The sequence below is a fragment of the Choristoneura fumiferana genome, chromosome 17, assembly GCF_025370935.1.
Source record: "Choristoneura fumiferana chromosome 17, NRCan_CFum_1, whole genome shotgun sequence".
NCBI classification, from domain to species: domain Eukaryota; kingdom Metazoa; phylum Arthropoda; class Insecta; order Lepidoptera; family Tortricidae; genus Choristoneura; species Choristoneura fumiferana.
In genome coordinates this window covers 586,629-605,458 of record NC_133488.1, presented here as the reverse complement: position 1 = coordinate 605,458, position 18,830 = coordinate 586,629, and the positions used below count along the sequence as shown (strand labels likewise).

The following is an 18,830-nucleotide window of genomic DNA, read 5'->3' as shown; positions in this document are numbered from 1 at the left end:
CAGAGAAAGACATACTGCATGTGACGTCACACGCCAGTACCGCCATACTTGCTGCATAGAGAAAAGCGTTTGAAAAAGAGACAGGTATATAGATTTTTTCAAAAAATCACTATAAATCCAATTTTCAACGATATGTATATCTATATATCATAATAATATTAAGATATGGCAAAATCAAGAGTTGTCAAATACCGTATTACAATATGAGATAAATTTATTTTTAAACAAACAAATAATATATACAATAATTATCAGAAATAAATAAAAAAAAGAACTTACTCTAATCCTAAAAATGTATAATTTACAAATATCACCCAAGTCGCTGCTATTGGCAGGGTGCCCATAAGGCTGTCTGCGTTTCCTCGTTGTATGGTAATGCCAATACGTTGACCGAGGAAAGAGCCAGCCATGGTCACCACAGGAACGGGCAAGCTTCTTTTAAAAAAACTTAAATAGCGTTTTTGCTTTAGGACCCCACGGACCAAGCGTTTCAACAGCAAAGGCCGCAAATATGAAATTATTTGCCAGATTCTCATCATTCATCCCAGCCTATATACGTCCCACTGCTGGCACAGGCCTCCTCTCAGAATGAGAGGGCTTGGGCAGTAGTTCCCACGCGGGCCCAGTGCGGATTGGGAACTTCACACACACCGTTGAATTGCTGCTTCGCAGGTTTGTGCAGGTTTCCTCACGATGTTTTCCTTCACCGTAGAGCTCGTGGTAAATTTAAAATGAAATTCCGCACCTGAATTTCGAAAAACACAGAGGTGCGAGCCGGGTTTGAACCCGCGATCCTCTGCTTGAGAGGCCATAGGTCAAACCACTCTGCCACCACGGCTTCAGATTCTCATATTCACCGCATTCTGCTGTTCGGCCGTTGCAGCCGTCGCGCCAGCCTTCAATGATGTCTTAGCAAGATGAGACGGTGCCAATGTGTCCACACATAATGTGGCGTCCCAAATAAGCGGCCGTCCTATTTGCCAAGGAACAAGCGTCATTCCGTCAGGTCTCTTGCCATCATCACGAGCCAATCCAACCGGCTCCAATATTCATATCCTCTAAATTTGTCTTAAGTTTTTAGAAGCCTTTATTGAAAATTGCTTTACTATAAATGGAATCCTCTAATTTTCCTTACTATTTTAGCCGAATGCTCTGAACTTATTTATATATCTTAATTGTCATTCCTATCCTCGAAGTTATTTGTCGTTAAAGTCAAAGTCAAAATATCTTTATTCAATTTAGGCTATAACAAGCACTTATGAATGTCAAAAAAAAATCTACCACCGGTTCGGAAAAACCTCTGCTGAGAAGAATCCGGCAAGAAACTCAACGAGGTATATATATATATTTTTTTTTAAAACAGTTTACAATATTATTAAATGATATGTATACATCACAAGTATTTAACACAACTTTATTTTTAACACAGTAGGTTCGCTATTTGAAGGGATCGCTAATGCGGATCGGAATTATTTCCAAATATCCCTGTCCATGATATAATCATTAACTTTATAATACGCCTTTGATATTATGTCTTCTTGACAATAATCTGAATTTTGTATCAGTTTCATTTATAATATTTTTTGGAATTTTATTATAAAAACGTATGCAATTCCCAGAAAAGACTTTTTGGTTTTAGCCAGTCTGTAAGATGGAACTTTAAGCTTCCCTGTGTTTCTAGTAGCCTTTGGCTTATCGACGTTAGTGGGAAAATCACATATGTTCTTCCTAACATACATGATTATTTCAAAAATATAAAGCGACGGCAGGGTTAGGATATCTGTTTCTTAAAAAAGATCTTAAAGATTCACGCGTCTTCAAATTTATAAATGCTCTAATTGCTCTCTTTTGTAAGATAAAAAATTGACTCAATGTCTGCAGCAGATCCCCATAAAATAAGGCCGTACGAAATAATGCTATTAAAGTAAGCAAAATACACCAACCGTGCCGTCGCCACATCGGTTAGCTGCCGTATTTTCCAAACTGCAAAAGCAGCAGAGCTCAATCTACCCGCGATTGCTGTGACGTGAGGTCCCCACTGTAGTTTAGAATCGAGCGTTATTCCTAAAAATACTGTTGATTTTACAAATTCAATAGTTTGACCATTTAACTTTATATTAGAAACTGAATTCGAGCTAGATGAATTTATCAACGAGAATTTAATACATTAGTTTTCTTAGGATTTAGTAACAAATTATTGGCAGCAAACCATGCGGATATCACGGACAGGGTTTCATTGGGCTCAATGAAGTCGGTATCTTTTCTACTAACCTTGAACAGTAAAGACGTGTCGTCAGCAAACATAACTATACCCGACTTTTGGCTTACCATATAAGTAAGGTCATTTACATAAATAAGATACAGGAATGGGCAAGAATGGATCCTTGAGGCACTCCCATTTCGACCACAGATCCTCCGATACCGTTCCGTTAATCGCTACCTTTTGCTTTCTTTGTGTGAGGTAAGATTTAATGAGTTCTAAAGCGAGGCCACGAATGCCATAAAATTTAACTTACAAATTAAAGTATCATGATCCACACAATCAAAAGCTTTCGAAAGGTCGCAGAATACACCTATAGCGTCATGTGATTCCTCCAAGCTTGCAATATGAATTTAACTAAACTATGACCCGCGTCTGTAGTAGACCTGCCTTTTGTGAATCCGAACTGCTGTGGATGCATGATTTTATGGGTATTAAAATGCGAGATCATTTGCGTCAGCATTATTTTTTCGAATATTTTGCTAAACGCTGATAGGATGGACACAGGACGATAATCAGAGGGATTATCTTTATCACCTGATTTAAAAATAGGAACTACTTTACTATATTTCATCAAATCTGGAAATACGCCTTCATCTATACAGCTATTAAATATAAATGCTAAAGTTGGAGCAACGACATCTAAAATAGAATGTAGAACCTTAACTGAGACGCCCCACAAGTCTTCCGTTTTTTTTACTTTCAACAATCTAAAAGTCTTAATGATGTCACGAGACATGCGTGAATTTAAAATTACTTAAGTTTGGAATAGATACATTTTGTTTTAAGAGCGATTCAGCTAACTTTGAGGAAGACGCGAGACATTTTGTCGTTTCGATGGGGATTTTAGAGAAGTAGATAAACTCGTTAGCTACTTTAACCGCGTCCGTTTCTAATACGTTGTTAATCTTTAATGATATAGAGGACTCCGCGTTCTTACGTCGACCGGTTTCAGTATTTATAATTTTCCAAACTGTTTTAATTTTATCATCAGAGGACTTAATTTTATTAGTACATGGGCTGCTTTTGCTTTATTACATATAATTTTGAATAATTTTGAATAATCCCTGACATACTGGTGGAAACGTTCATCAGTGGTACACGATTTCTTATCATAAAGATTATATAAGACGTCCCTACTCCTATGTATTCCGGGTGTAGCCCATTCATTGAATGATAGTTGTTTCCTATTTTAATACGTTTTTTACTACACGTTTATCGTATTCCTCGCATACAGTATTTAACAATATCTTGAAATTTTCGTTGGATTGTTAGCTTTTGTTACATTAATTCTTCTCGTATATTTTTGTTTTTTTTGCTTCAAGTCTCTATCAAATTATTTTAAGGTGGCGACACACCAACTTGACCACCGGGAATCCTCATAATCACTTGGGCATGCGCCAGTGGTGACATGTGGTTGAATAATAAAAATAATTAAATTAATCAAGTTCAATAATAAAAAAAACAATAAATTAAGATCAATAAGTCAAAATTGAATTAAAATAAATTTGTCGTCCTTATAGTACGCGTTGAAAGTGAAGGAGAAATTTTTTAAAGGTCATTGATTCGTTCTCGGCGGCTTCACAGGTCAAACGAGTCAATTAAAGATAACTTATATTTATCTTAGCGAACTATTTATAGTTTACCGGAAGGTTATATAATCATTAAAGTGTTAGTAAGAATTAACTTATTTACTTATGTCAGTCACACCTATCGTCAAAATTGTAGAACAATTAATACTTAACCCTAAAGAGTGTCGTGTATGGTTGGTTTTTGATTGGGGTTTTTATTTATTTATAACAAAGGTATTAGTGTGTATTTGTGTGGTGATGATCATTCTGTTGCGTGTTGTGAAGGTGGAAGGAACATGGTGGAAGTGGAGAAGAATCGACTTGGAAAGGGCTCGGTGGGCGTGGCTATAGAACGTAATGTATTTCATATTTAACCGTAGTTATACCGGTGGAATCGTTTACGTAGAAATTAATTATAAATTCGCCCCTATTAGGCACAATTTCAATTTTGAAGATAGGTACAATAAAACTCAATAATGTCCAAATTAAATATCAAATCATTTATTTACACTTTTACATTTATTTTTTTAAACTGCCAGCACTTTCGGAAAAGCCATCATTGCCAAGAGGAACGTGCCGCAAGAAACTTGGCCAGAAATTCATTCCATCGAAACTTAATCCTAATCTACTACATTAAGAAAAACATCAAATTAATTAAATAAACTTAAAATACTACCAAAGCAACTAGCTAAGAACCACCATTCAAAGTAAATCGCATTCACATAAGAAAAATTGTATCGTTTGAAAGCTTCAGTGCCACAGGCTGACAGACAATTAGTATCAAACTTACCTAACATCCTCTCTTTGATAACCTAACCAACAAAAAGCTGGAACACCCCCACCACTTTGTCACTTAAAAGTTCAATATCCCAAAAACGGCTGAATCGATTTTAATATAACATGTCTAAGAACTATCGCTAGAAACCCTGCTTTGAAATAAAAAACCGCATTCAAATCGGTCCACCCGTTTAAGAGCTACGGTGCCACATACAGACAGACAGACAGACACACATAGCGGTCAAACTTATAACACCCCTCTTTTTGCCTTTTTTTTTTTTTTTTTTTTTTTTTTTTTTGTTTTTGTTTTAATCTGCAATCAGTCGCCAGACTATAATCAGATGAGTTGTATGTGGAATGGCGTTGTGTAAATTTAGAGACCAGTGCCTCTTGCATTACTTAAATAATATGGTTACGTTTTAATCTTTTAACCACACTGGCATTTTGGAGCAATCCTGAAGCTAGAGGATTGGAGTGATGGGTGAGGCGAGCTATGTGTTGTTGTTTATAGCGTTCAATCTCTGTTGCTACGGTTGCCATATTCACATATTCGTGTATTTCATCGTTCTTTGCGAACCACGGAGCATTTGTTATGGTCCGTAGTATATTGTTTTGAACCCTTTGCAGGCATGCTATGTTGCTCTTACTGGCAACTCCCCATATCGGAATGCCGTATGTCCAGATAGGTTTTAGAATTGCTTTATAAATGAGAAGCTTGTTGTCTAGCTTGTTTTTGCGTCTTGGGTTAAAAAAAAATACATGTAAAAGAGCCCTTCGCGACCTACTCCAGAATAAACGACTTAAATTTGAATTCGCTTCGGGGGTTTGTACAGTATGTTATGTTGATGACTTTGTGCTTGTTTTCCAGACTACGGTATTGGTGTTCGCCACATCCAGATGGGTTCAATGTGTGTGTGCATGATAGCTCTCTTCATCGCGCGTGGCAGCATGGCCGTGGCAGTGCTGGCCATGACTGACGAAAGCCGCAGGAACGATACTAGCATTAAGGTAACCTTCGATATGCCTATGTACCTATTTGATGAACGAATAGCCAAACGGTTAAATAAACTGGCTACGAAGCTTAAGGTCTCGGTTTGATCCTCGGTCGGGGCAGATGTTTATTTGAAAAATACGAATGTTCGTTCACCGGTCCTGGATGTTTAATAGGGATGTTGACACCATTAAAAAATAATTCGAAGACACGACTCCAGTAAAAAAACGCTTTATTTTAGCCCTGATAACCAAATTATTTTCGATTAACTGCAAAATTAGATAAATAGTTAGTTGATTGAGTTGGCGAACAAGTGACGTCATATGTGGCTATTTCCATTCAAACTCTATAGGAGAATTGTGTTTTGACAGCTTATAAAAAGTACGTCAGTTGATTGGTGGAGTCAACATCCCTATTATGTATATTATGTATATTTAAGTACTAGCTTTTGCCCACAACTTCGTCCGCGTGGAATTAGGTTATCGCGCGCTGTTCCCACGGGAACTGTGCATTTTTCCGGGATAAAAAGTAGCCTATGTCACTTTATGGCCTATAAACTATCTCTATGCCAAAAATCACGTCAATCCGTCGCTCCGCTTCGACGTGAAAGACGGACAAACATACATACACATACACTTTCACATTTGTAATATTAGTATGGATGTTTATCTGTTGCCTAGTACATACCCACCTACGTACGTTCCCATAGTACTACAAGCTTTAGTTTGGGACTAGGTCAATTCGTGTCAATTGTCCCATGATATTATTTAAAAAAAAACATTTTTTTTTAATTAGGTGCTATTTTATACGAGTATCAATGAACTATACATATACAATCACTTTGCTCACCCGCGACCTTAAATATTATAGCTACGTCCGTGCAACAAATGTGCTGAATTTATGTGTCTATATTATTTTTTTGTACTGATTTGTGGATTGCAATAAATAATATTTGTATTGTGTATCGTGCTCATGCAGCTCTTCCACCTCACTGTAAGAACACGCACAAATCACACAAACCCAACTGTCACCAGGTCACCACCACCGCACTTCACTGACACGTTTCGTACTCAACTATAATTCATCTTCAGAGCAATAGAACCGTTCACCATGCTACTAGCTTGTATGTATGACACAATTTAACAAAAAAGAACTCCCAGTAAAACTTGGTCGCCCAGGTATTTTAAAGAAGAAAGAAAGAAAGAAAATACATTTATTCACAACACAAGACAACAATATTATTAGGTACAAAAAAAACAACACAAAGGTATGTGTCATTGCGGTTGTGAATCGGACACTGGCTCAGCATAATGCTGAAGCGTTAAGAACACCCCAGCGCTGATTTTTAGCCAGCACCGTCGGCAACCCTCGGGCCGTTATAAAGACATACTACACACCATTAACTACATAAGACTACATAAATAAATAGATAATTTGTAAACTATAAACTAATTTATTGTGTGACTTTAAAAACATAAAAATAAATGTATTAGGTACGTAGATATATATAATTAATTAATTATAATTTTTAATTAATTATTTTATTATATAATTAATTTATTTTAACTGCGTTATAAGTAATACATTTTAGTAGGATAAGTTAAGATTGCCGTGTAGCTCAGCAATGTTTTAAAAGCTTAACAAAATTTTATCGCTTCCTATAAATTAAGCTTTACCATCGAGGTCTGTTAAATATGCAAAAATATTTCACGAAACCAAATACTGATTCAGTTTTGATTTTAATTGGAACAGTCTAGACCGAATCTGCGGTCCAATAAATTGAAATGTCAGTGCACCGAACATTTCAATTATTTCGTTACATGCCTAGAAATTTAATATCAGGGTGGAGTTAAAAAAATTAACTAAGTACCTAATTGATACACTTTTTTTTGTACCATCAGCCAAATAGTGGTCTACCACCCTAAAGTTGATAATCGTTTGCACGTCATAAAACAATAATGCCAATAAACGTGTCTGACATATTCATTTCAGAAACCACTTATTTGGCTGATGGTACAAACACTTGCACCATTTGGAACACACACACACACACACACACACACACACACACACACACACACACACATTGGTTGTTTTTATGTCAATTTTGTATTTTTTTCTGCATGTTATCGTTTAATTCTAAAGTTTTCAAATCTCTTAATCTCGATTCTGATAGATATTTCTGTATTGTATCAAATAATTATTTTCCTGTTAATATTTTTTTTGTACTTATTTGTATTTTAATTAATGTTTAATTTTACTCAAAAACAACATACTTACTAACATATCACTTAGGTACATCACTAAAATGTCTTCTTCGTCTTAATGTAGGCTAGTATTTGACCTGTGGCCTCTCAAGCAGAAGAACGTGGGTTCGGACCCCACTTCAGGATTTTTCGAAATCTTTTATAAAAATGGTCAAAATAGGTGTGACGTACTTTATGGATGGCCCCTAACCTAACCTTTTTCAAACCAGAAACATCATTTTCTATCATTAACAGCACGTGAGGTATCCCATCTTAGGCCTCTAGGTTGGCAACGCATCTGCAATACTCGTACCCCTGGTCTTGCCGATGTTTATGGGCGGTGGTGATCTCTTACCATAAGGAGACCCACTTGCTCGTTTGCCATCCAGTGGAATAAAAAAAAATTGTTTTCCAGATATACAATTGGGATAAGGAAACTCAAGGTCTCATCCTGTCCTCGTTCTTCTGGGGTTACATCATAATGCAGATACCTAGTGGACTGCTGTCGAAGAGGTTTGGAGGGAAGCCAATCCTGCTGGTCTCTCTTCTGGCAAACGGGCTCATCAATCTGATGATACCAACCCTTGCTGAGCTGGTAAGTTTTGAAGAATTTTCATATTCCTGTTTTAAATTGGATTGACAATATATTATAAAGCATTTATTTAAAAAGATACTGTATTAGGATTATCTTGGGCAGTGATCTGAGCGCATCTTTTTCAGGGTGGTTGGCGCCTAATGTGCGCCGCCAGGGTTTGCATGGGATTGACCCAAGCCTGTCTTTATCCCGCCTCGCATACGCTAATAGGACGTTGGTTGCCGGCTCACGAACGGACGACCTACACTGGTATTGTCTACGGAGGTATGGCTTACGTTACATGATTGTAAATGGCTGATAAGCTCTGTTTATTGCCTTCTTTTTTTATTAAGTGTCCATTACTGAAGGCTTGATGTCACTTTTTAATCTTTTCTATTTCAAAACTAGTTTGATCAACATTTGTTTCACGGTCTTGATATCAAATTTCCTGACATAACTGCGATATGAACATTTCCTTTCTTCTAATCTTCTGCTTCCCTGCTACTTTGCCTGTCATTATATCGTTCTATTTTGTTTATGTTATCTGATTTGTAATAAATTACCACCATACCAATACCATACAATATTACCAACTCTTTCAAACAGATTGACAACTGTTTTTCTTTTTCTAGGTTCAATGATTGGCACAGTTGTTGCCATGCCAGTGTCTGGTATACTGGCAGAGACAGCCATAGGCTGGAAGCTGATATTCTACTCTATATCGGTTCTTGCCCTCGTGACTGCAGCCGTCTGGTACCTGGCTGCAGCAAGCTCGCCGGAAGAACACAGACTGATGGGTGATGAAGAACAAAAATATATTGAGAAGGGGTTGAAATCTGCTAATATAAAGGTGAGGAATAAGCAAAAGATGGAATAACTGAAATATTTAAGAATTTACTAAAACTTAAGAGTGTGTCTGTGCAAAGAGGCAACAACTGAGAGATCTCTTTTCAGGCAGATTTTATGCCTGAGGTTTAAAATCTGCTGGGAGACAGTGGGAAGTTGTATTTATGCATTTGAGTTATAACCAAAATAGCAAAAATGAATTGTTTATAGTTTCACCATGATGCGTCTGTCTGTTTTATCATCGCAAACTTAACAAGCGATCTTATAAGGGTTCTGTTTTTCATCTTTAGGGATAAAACTAGAAATTATGAAAAGGAGGTGATTTTTTTACTCACCCAAAATTGTGTCCATCGGTTTTGTTATTTAGTTATTTTCCAGGTTCTTCCAACTCCTTGGAGGGAAATAATACACTCGAAGGAAATGAGGGTGCTCGTGATAACTCACATCGGTTCTTCTGTAATCTTTGGGCTGTTCTTTGTGGATATGCCCACGTACTTAGAGCGAGGCCTGCAGATATCTTTGAAAACAGTGAGTTAACCATGGATAAACAATGCTTACCTTAGACTTGATTTATACTGGATATAGAACGCGATCCCTTTTGATGAGGTCCCGATATGCAAGCTAAAAAATGTAGGTGGAAGTCGATATCAATAACTGTCACGGGACTTGTGTCACCAATTCACCAAGTCCCAAAGTAAGCGAAGCATGTGTTGTTGATGCAACTTACAAGGCATCAGATAGGATATACTTTAATATACCTACATTATTAATTTATTTACACATAACTATCCCGACCGTAAGTATTGTTTTATGTGCAGAATGAGGACCAAAATTATAAAAAACTGAAAACCAATAGAACTTATTTCTTGCACTGGTAACAATAAATTCAAATGTCAGCGCTGTGTCTATTGCTGTCAAAATTTAACGTTGTTTGCGCGTCGTATTTTAAAGTGTTATTTTGTGTTTTTGTGCGTTAAAATGCCGAAAATTATCCATATCCTTAGAAGGAAAATAATTCACAATGCATAAAAGTACTTGTCATAATAGAAAAAGTCTGAGGAATTATAAAATATTCCTTTAAATAACATCACCGACACCGATGTCAATATGATTGGTAGGTATCGTATAATAAAATAATGTAAACAATGTTGCAATATAAAACGTAGAAGTACTGCCCTCGCGTCAGGTTTTTTATATTCCTGGTCAGCCTATAGCACACAGAAATATCTATGGTGTACGGTCGGTAGCAAAAAACCAGGCAAAATGTCGTTGGTCGAAACCTTATTATTTATTCGTAGGTCGAAACTATGTATCTAAATTTTTCCAGAGTGCTTCGCTCTCGGCTCTTCCATACATCGGCATGTGGGCTGGCGGCGTCGCAGCAACCACCATCTGCGAAAAGATCTACAACGGAAATATTCTTTCAGTCAACACGTGCAGGAAGGTTTTCAACTCCATTTGTAAGTTTATCAACATACGAAAGTTTTTTATACTTTAGTTTATAATCATGTAAAGTACTGTAGAAATCAGTACATAGTGGGGGAGGTATAATAATAATAAACCGCTATGTCTGTCTGTGGCACCATAGCTCTTAAACGGGTAGACCGATTTGAATGCGCTTTTTTTATTTGATATCTGGTTTTCTAGCAATAGTTCTTAGACACGTTTCATCAAAATCAATCAACCGCTTTTGAGATATTGAACTTTGAAGTGACAAAGTTGGGGGTTTTCCAACTTTTTGTTAGTTAGGTTATTATAAGCCTATAAACGCGATTCTCCTAAAGTTTTTGTGTAGTAAATAGTGAACTCTGACGTCACTTATCCTGACGTACTTTTAAAGTAAAACTATTAAAAAACTTTGTTAAAAATTAAAGTCATAACACTCAAACTTACATCTGGATACCATATGTATTTGTTTTTCCATTAATATTTCAAAGTTTTATAAGAAAAAGCCGTATTTTCTTCTTATTATACACGTTACAAACCTAACGTTTAAAGGGACTCCCAAAGGCTATTGTAATGTACTCAAAAGTATCTTGACCCGAGATATCTCCCTTCAGCACTCCTGGCTATCTCCTCGGTCCAGTCGTCAGATGCCCTCACTAAATCATCCCTCCGTTATCATTTCTTTTCAAAAAGGCCCCTTCCGTTTTGCAGAGGTTTTGAAAATTATCAAACTGGCCACCAATCTAGGTCGTCGTACAGTTGGATTAACAAAGATTTTTTCGTTCAATAAGTGTTGTAACTGACTGTATTTTTAGAGTTCTTTAGCCTTAATCGGAACCCTAATCGGAGCCCTTTTACTGTCGATACGCTATTCATCTATTGATCTTTTACACAGAGTAGTATCTAAAGAACTGTTGTAGATATACGTGGAAAGTTTAAATTTCTACATATTTTTTTTTACACCCGCTAAAATAAGAAATATTATAAAAAAATACAAAATAAGTAAGGATCACAAATAAGAATGTGTTATTTAAGTTTTCGTTATATCTATATGAAGTTTATGTACGAGTATGTATACAGACCCCACATGCGGACTAATGCGGAATAATAATAAAGATTAATAAAAAACCAAAGATGTGGTCGAATTATGATCGCTTGATAGTTTTTGTTTAGTGTAAACTGAATTATATTTGCGGGCATAAGATAGCCCATTTCTTTTTCTGCAGGAAGTAATCTCCGATACTTCTTAAATAATTCTCACAATATGTTTTGACTCACAGAAAATAATTATTCCATCAACATGGGCTAGTTTTTGTTTCGGAAAATGCATCCCTAGGGCGAAGACAAAAGGGGGCAAACACTGACTAGTAGTTTAGTTTTTTTTTTTAAATAAGGTTCTCTACATCAGAGAACAATTTTGTCAGTGTCTAGTTGGTTTTGCTGTTGTTCGATAGGAATTCTAGAAAACTAAATAGGAGAGAACTAAAAGAATTTCCTTGCTCACCCGCGACCTTACGATAGCTAAGCTTATGCAAAATATGCGTGTTCATGCAGTTCCTCCACCTTCCACACTGTAAGAACACACACAAATCACACAAACCCATCTATCACCACCACCCACTACACTGACGCGTTTCGAACTCAACCAGAGCTCATCTTCAGAGTGACACAACCGTACACCATGCTACTAGTTGTTAGACTAACGAACCACAGCCACCGTTTTCATTTAATTTTTTAATAATTTTTTAACCGTCCTTCAAAACTACCTTGATTTTTTATTTATTTACTGTCAAGGCATGTTTTATTAACTACCATTGCTGAAATTAGATCCAAGCCGTAGCAAGGGAGATGAAACTAAATTTACCTGCTCATTAATAATAGTTACATACAATAAATTATTTAAATATGAGAGGTAATGGTGGATGAATGATAAAATCGCAAATCCTCCTCTAGCTAATAATGATCGTGTTTTGATTCCAGCATTCTTTGGAATGGCAGCAGGGCTGATAGTATTGTCGTTCTTGGGTCCAGAGAACAAGGTAGCGGCCATCGTAACACTGGTGACCGCGCTGACGCTGAGTGGCTTCAACGCGGCAGGTTTTATGGTAAGCTGTTTCCCATGTAACTCCTAAACTAAGAACCAAGTACTCGTCTGGTCTTCGTCGGCGTGGGCGTTGATAGTTTTGGAATGCTGCGCTCGATCAATTCTGCGCGATCGATTCAGATAAGCCACCGTAGATTAACTTATGGTCTATTTGTGAAACCAAGATACTAAAATGACAGTCCGAAATGTCAAATGTAAAAATAATGTGGCCAGCATAAAACGAACAGTGCTGCTCTATGATTTCGGTTTCCGATATAATTGTAAATAATCGATAAAACGTATATATAATAAAGCATTCAATATTCTACTTTCCATTTTGAAAATATATAAATGCACTTTTACGACAAAGTGATAAAATCTAAGGACAGGAAAAAATACAGTGTTCATCACTTAGTGCCAACGTAAAAAATCATAACACAGAGGGGCTACCACAAAACTGGACAAACGGAGTTCGTACCGCACCGTCTCTTTCACTCGCGTAAATGAGAAAAGCGTAAGTGGGACGACAATATACGAAGTTACAGTTTTCTAGTAGGCCAGATAAGAGTATGACACAACGTAATTCATGTTTTTCGTATTCGACATTCGTTACTTTATTCGTATTGTGATCGGATGTGTTCAGTGCGTTTTCTCATGTTATGGTATGTGTTTTTATGGTAAGCATTGAGGCGGATCGTACTTAGAATGAAATTGAAACTTAAATATCAACATCTATAAAAAGTAGAAATATCTCCAAAACGGTCGCATTTTTATTAAACCCATTTTACATCTTCTAGAATGTCCTAAGTGCCCTACGTGTTAGTACGTCACGGATCCGTTCATAACTTTATATTTTGTACATCGCATATTTTTTACAAATTATATTACATAAACATAAAAAAGGTATATTAGGTACAATAAAATTAAATAAGCTAAAACTATAATAAATCTAAAAATGGACCCTGCGGCATAGTACCGAAGATGCTGGCAGCATTTCACCGCTGGATCGCAAGACTGATGCGTTGAGCGAGGAAACTGCCAGCTCTTTGGTCTCCTGTGGTATCTCTGAGTCTCTTTGATAGATCTTTGAAGAGACTCAGAGCGCCAGGGCCCCACGGACCAAGGGTCTCGACGCCGAAAGGTACAAAATCATATTCGGCACCGAGACCACTGTATTTTCCTGCTTTGGCAGTTTCTGCCATTTCTGCTGCTGCTGCTGCCCTTATTGATGTTCGGTGGAGATGAGACGGGGCCAGTGTGTCAACACAAGTTGCATCCCACACTAGCACACGTCCCATACTCCATGGAATCAGAGACATTCCGTCCGGTCTCTTGCCGTCATTTCTAGATATGCCTGTCGGCTCTAAAATAGCCGGCACATTGACCGTAGCAAGAGACCGACGGATAATATCATTAAGGGCAGCATGTCTTGAGAAACGACCCGCACTTCTCTGGCAGGAAAGACCGTGATGCCCAAGCCGGTCCACGTCGTTTCCGCAGGGACACCGATGTGGGGCGCAGACCGGGACCCGAGGCGTAGGCATACCGACAGTCGCAGGGTATTGGGTTCTAGGAAGGTGCCCATGTTTCGGGAGGGGAGCGCGTGGAGCCAGTAACCAGCTTCTCTCGTGCCTGCAGCTAATAATCTGGCTCGTCCAGCAGTGCAGAATTCGCGGAGTAGAGATTCTTGGGACAATTTAGATACATATAACATAGGTACCTACAAAATCTTTCGGTGATAACCGGTTGCGGCACATCACTTTTTATGAGACGCAAAAAACAGGTAACACATGAAACGTCACTTAAGTATCTTGGTTTAATAAATAGACAATAAAAATATTCTAGTACATAAGCTAGCATTTTTCATAATTAAATTAGTTCAAATTATCCTGAAAAAAGTTCTTTGACTCAACACCCAATCACCCCTAAGCCAATATTACTTTCAATGTGCATAATAAAACATTCCGATACACCCTATTCGGGGCTTTTCAGTCCAACTAAATTTTAAAACACTGTATACAGGCATACATAGTGATAGTCAAAATACCACGCACAGGACTTATCACGCTAACACACACGAGTAATATTTACTTCGACGTTTCGGCCAAGTGAGGGTAGTTCGTGATACGAGTGCCGGTACTATTTGTGATCAAGTGCGGGTAGTTCGAAGGACTCGCGCTGCTAGGCAGACTTGACACCCCACGCTTCAGTCTACTAGTGACCACGGCCACTGTAATGTTGCCGAAACGTCGAAGTAAATATTAGGTACTCGTGTGTGTTAGCGTGATAAGTCCTATGCGTGGTATTTTGACTAAGAGTAAAAATCACGAAAGTTAAAAACGTTACGAGCGTGACAATTAACAGAGTCGGATCTACAATTTAGCCATTTTACAATTACGTCAAAGTCCATATAAAACAGTATATTTGACTGTGGCAGAATAATTGCAGATCTGACTCTGTTAATTGTCACGGTATGATAATAATTTTTTCATACCTTTCCTTCAGAAAAGTAACTTTTCCTCCCTGGCGAGAGGGAGCAAAGTGCAACTTTTCTGTTCAAGGCTTTTCTAAGTGGTTTATTGCAAATGGCATTTTTTGAAGTTGATAATAGTAAAGCCACGCCATTTTCTATGCTGGTTGTTCTTTAATATTATTTAGATTTTTTTTTCAAGTTTCTTAATGCTTGGTGTGAAAAGCTGTATGAGCCACTCGGGAGCAAAATTATTTTCATCTTGGGCGTTAACACTTTATCCCTCATCGCTCAGGATTCTATAGAATCCTCGCTACGCTCACTATTGTAGAATCCTTCGCTACATTCTGGATTCAATTTACGCCCTCGCCGTAAATACACCATTTTGCTCCCTAGTGACACAAATAACTATTACATTGCAGATGAGCCATTTGGACTTGTCCCCCAACTTCGCTGGAGTGCTGCTGTCCATCACCAACTTCCTTGCTTGTTCCGGCAGCATCCTGACGCCTATCTTCACTGGTCTTATTTTAAACAATGATCCCGTAAGTCTAATATTTACCCGACGTCCCGAAGTACGGTTGTGTTTTTCGAACGTATGTTTGTTTGTAGCCTAGCCTAGCGTAGCTCTCTGTAGCCTAGTGCTGGATGATTTTTTACCCCCGACGCGAAAAGAGGGTGTTATAAGTTTGACCGCTCTGTGTGTCCGTGTGTCTGTCGGTGGCACCGTAGCTCTTAACGGGTGGACCGATTTGAATGCGGTTTTGTTTTGATTGAAATCAGGTTATCTAGCAATGGTTCTTAGATATGTTTCATCAAACTTTTTTAAACGTTTTTGAGATATAGAACTTTGAAGTGACAAAGTCGAGGGTTTTCCAACTTTTTGTTGGTTAGGTTAGGTTATTAATATGGAGCAATATCATTAAATTTATCGTAACTGTCAAATTGTAACTTATGTTATAAATGCGAAAGTTTGTGAGTATGGGTGTGTGTGTGCTTGTTACGCCTTCGCTAAAATGGCTGGACGGATTTGGATAATTGGAAATTTGTTATATATAGGTTAGATAACTGGGCATCGTGAATAACACATTTTATCAATTCACCCTTCTTCTCCAGACTGACGTCAGCCGGTGGCGCATCGTGTTCCTCTCCACGGCCGCTTTGAGCGTCATCACCAACACAGTCTACGTCATCTTCTTCAGCAGTCAACGTCAGCCGTGGGACAACCCTGACTACAGAAGAGATGATCCAGGTTAAATTGTGGAATCAACTACCATCAGCAGTGTTTCCAGATAATTATGGCATCAGAGCCTTCAAGAAAAGGGTTTATACTTTCTTTAATGACCGGCAGCAGACAGACTCTTCCGCCACAGACAGACCCGCCCGCTCTATTTCCTCCCATGTATAACAAATTCCTAGTAAAAAAAATCAAGAGCTGTTTATATTTCAGGCTATTTTATCATGAATTGAAAATACAAACTGAAATATAGATGCACAGAAAAACCAGAAAAATAAGACCATCACTGGGAATCGAACCCAGGTCCTCGGTATTCCGTACCGCGTGCTATACCGCTACACCACTGATGGTCAAAAAATACAAAAAGATTCCAAAAAACCAATCTTTATTTTATCATGGTTCTTGAGAAAGAATCCTGTGACGGACAGACGGACGGACCCTGTAGCGATATAGTTTCGTTCGTCACTTTTCTGTATGGAACCTAGAAATACGTTTATTAGCTCAATACCACACTCTGAGACCTTCCTCTTATCAACTTCCTGATACATCATTGGTCAGGCTTCATAAAAAAATAAATGAAACATCGCACACCGCACTACGTAGCCTTTATCTGACGAAAACGTGTATTTTTTTTCAGAGGAAACGGCCCTGAAGAGTAACAACGTGGAAGAAGGAAAGTGACTCTGTTCGCAGTTAGAATAAAAAAAAAGAAGACGATTGGGATGTTAATATGACTATTGTAACAAATATAAACGGTCGTTGTTGTAAAATCGTTTTTTTTTCTACTTAATATGTACTAGCCAGCCAGCCAGCTATTTGACATAAAAAAAGTAATAATGTTATTCATAATAATTAAATTATTGCATATTAATTATATTATGTTTTTTTATGTCAAATAGCTGGCAAACGAGCATGAAGGTCACCTGATGGTAAGTGATCACCGCTGCCCATTGAACACCTACAGCATCATTAGGACTGCGGGTGCGCTGCCGGCCTATCTTCACTTTCGTTTCTTTGCCGACTTTCAGAATTTCGTTTTTTGTATTTATATGGTGTACCTACCCGTAGCAGTAGACCCCAAAATAGCCTATAGTGGTAAGGTTGAGGTTTATAAATAGAGATGATGATGATTGCGTGCAGTCTCGACGTTAAAAACAACAAACCCGTACCCTTTTTGTTTATTTCAATAATAAAACTTGGCTGAACGTACAAAAGCTCTCCGACGGGAGATTATTTGATGCAAAAATAAAGGGCAACCCTTTTCCATTCCCGAGGTACTCAATAATATTTCATAAGCTCCCACAAACAACAATGTTACACAAGCATGTAGCGATTTGGAGCCGCCAATAATAATACTATACATGTAAAAATAAAAATTATAACAGGAGCAAAGATCGTTCTCGTCAAATTCAATGACATAAGTTCAGCGACTGTTATTAGTGTTATTACAATCAACTTAGGGCACTTGTCCCACCGCCGACGATGAGCGAGAAGCGAGTAGAGCGAGTAACTAGAAACGAGTGGGCGAGCAGCGAGAAGCGGGTGTAGTTTTGTCGCTCGGCTGTAAGCGAGTGTTCGAGTGCGACGGGCGATTACTCGCTCCACTCGAATCGCTTGTGCGGGGCGGACGCCAAGCTGACTTCGCTGAGCGAGTATTATAGCTCAGCGAGTTTTATAGCTCTTGTCGCTGCGACAAAAGATGTAAGAGCGAGTTCTCGCCGCCAGTGTGAACCGCCAGCGATCAACTATTAATATATGTGTCTCTTTTACTCACACAGGATCTTATATCTTTTGTTCGTTTCTTGAGCGAGAAAATAGTCGATAGCCAATCGTTTCCTCGCTGGCGGTGAGACAAGTGCCTTATTACAATCAACTTAAAGAAGTTCAAAACATCCCGACATTATCATTTCAAACTTCAATATCTTATGTTAATGATATATAGCTAATAACCAAAGGCAAAAACAGCATTAAAATTGGTCCATTTATTTGAGAGTCTACAATACCACAGGCAGTCAGATAGATAGACAGACAACGCATCCGTAACTCAGATTATGTTACGGATGTCCATGGACGGCGGTGATTGCTTTGACCCGTCTGCTTGTTTGTCCCTATCATAATTATAATATAAAAAAAATTGCGCCGGGGGCTACGACAAATAATGAATTCCTTAGGTTTGTTCTGTTCTACAAAAAATAAATATACTAAATACTCGGTTTCCGTTATCGCGCGCTGTTGCCTCGGGAACTGCATTTTTCCAGGATAAAAAGTAGCCTAAGTCACTCGCAGGCCCATAAACTATCTCTATGCCAAACATCACGTCAATCCGTCG

At 38.0% G+C, this 18,830-nt stretch overlaps 1 protein-coding gene across 2 annotated transcripts; it reads left to right on the top strand.

Annotated features, from left to right (window-relative positions):
- The first annotated feature begins 4,116 nt into the window (after nucleotides 1-4,116).
- On the top strand, nucleotides 4,117-17,254 carry LOC141436686 (putative inorganic phosphate cotransporter). Of its 2 annotated transcripts, XM_074099695.1 has the most exons (11): nucleotides 4,117-4,185; nucleotides 5,477-5,616; nucleotides 8,261-8,440; nucleotides 8,566-8,704; nucleotides 9,052-9,269; nucleotides 9,644-9,793; nucleotides 10,593-10,725; nucleotides 12,692-12,816; nucleotides 15,687-15,809; nucleotides 16,381-16,516; nucleotides 17,139-17,254. In XM_074099695.1, exons 1-11 carry the CDS (start codon nucleotides 4,128-4,130, stop codon nucleotides 17,180-17,182), a joined length of 1,446 nt encoding a protein of 481 aa, XP_073955796.1. In that variant the 5' UTR covers nucleotides 4,117-4,127; the 3' UTR covers nucleotides 17,183-17,254. The 2 variants fall into 2 exon arrangements, with proteins under 2 accessions (XP_073955796.1, XP_073955797.1); XM_074099696.1 differs by lacking the exon at nucleotides 9,644-9,793.
- The last annotated feature ends 1,576 nt before the right edge of the window (nucleotides 17,255-18,830 follow it).

Coding starts and splice junctions, on each gene's coding strand:
- LOC141436686 (XM_074099695.1), top strand. CDS start 4,128: ATGGTGGAAGTGGAGAAGAATCGACTTGGAAAGGGCTCGGTGGGCGTG. Junction 4,186..5,476: donor GGTGGGCGTGGCTATAGAAC/GTAATGTATTTC, acceptor CTTGTTTTCCAG/ACTACGGTATTGGTGTTCGC. Junction 9,794..10,592: donor TGCAGATATCTTTGAAAACA/GTGAGTTAACCA, acceptor AAATTTTTCCAG/AGTGCTTCGCTCTCGGCTCT.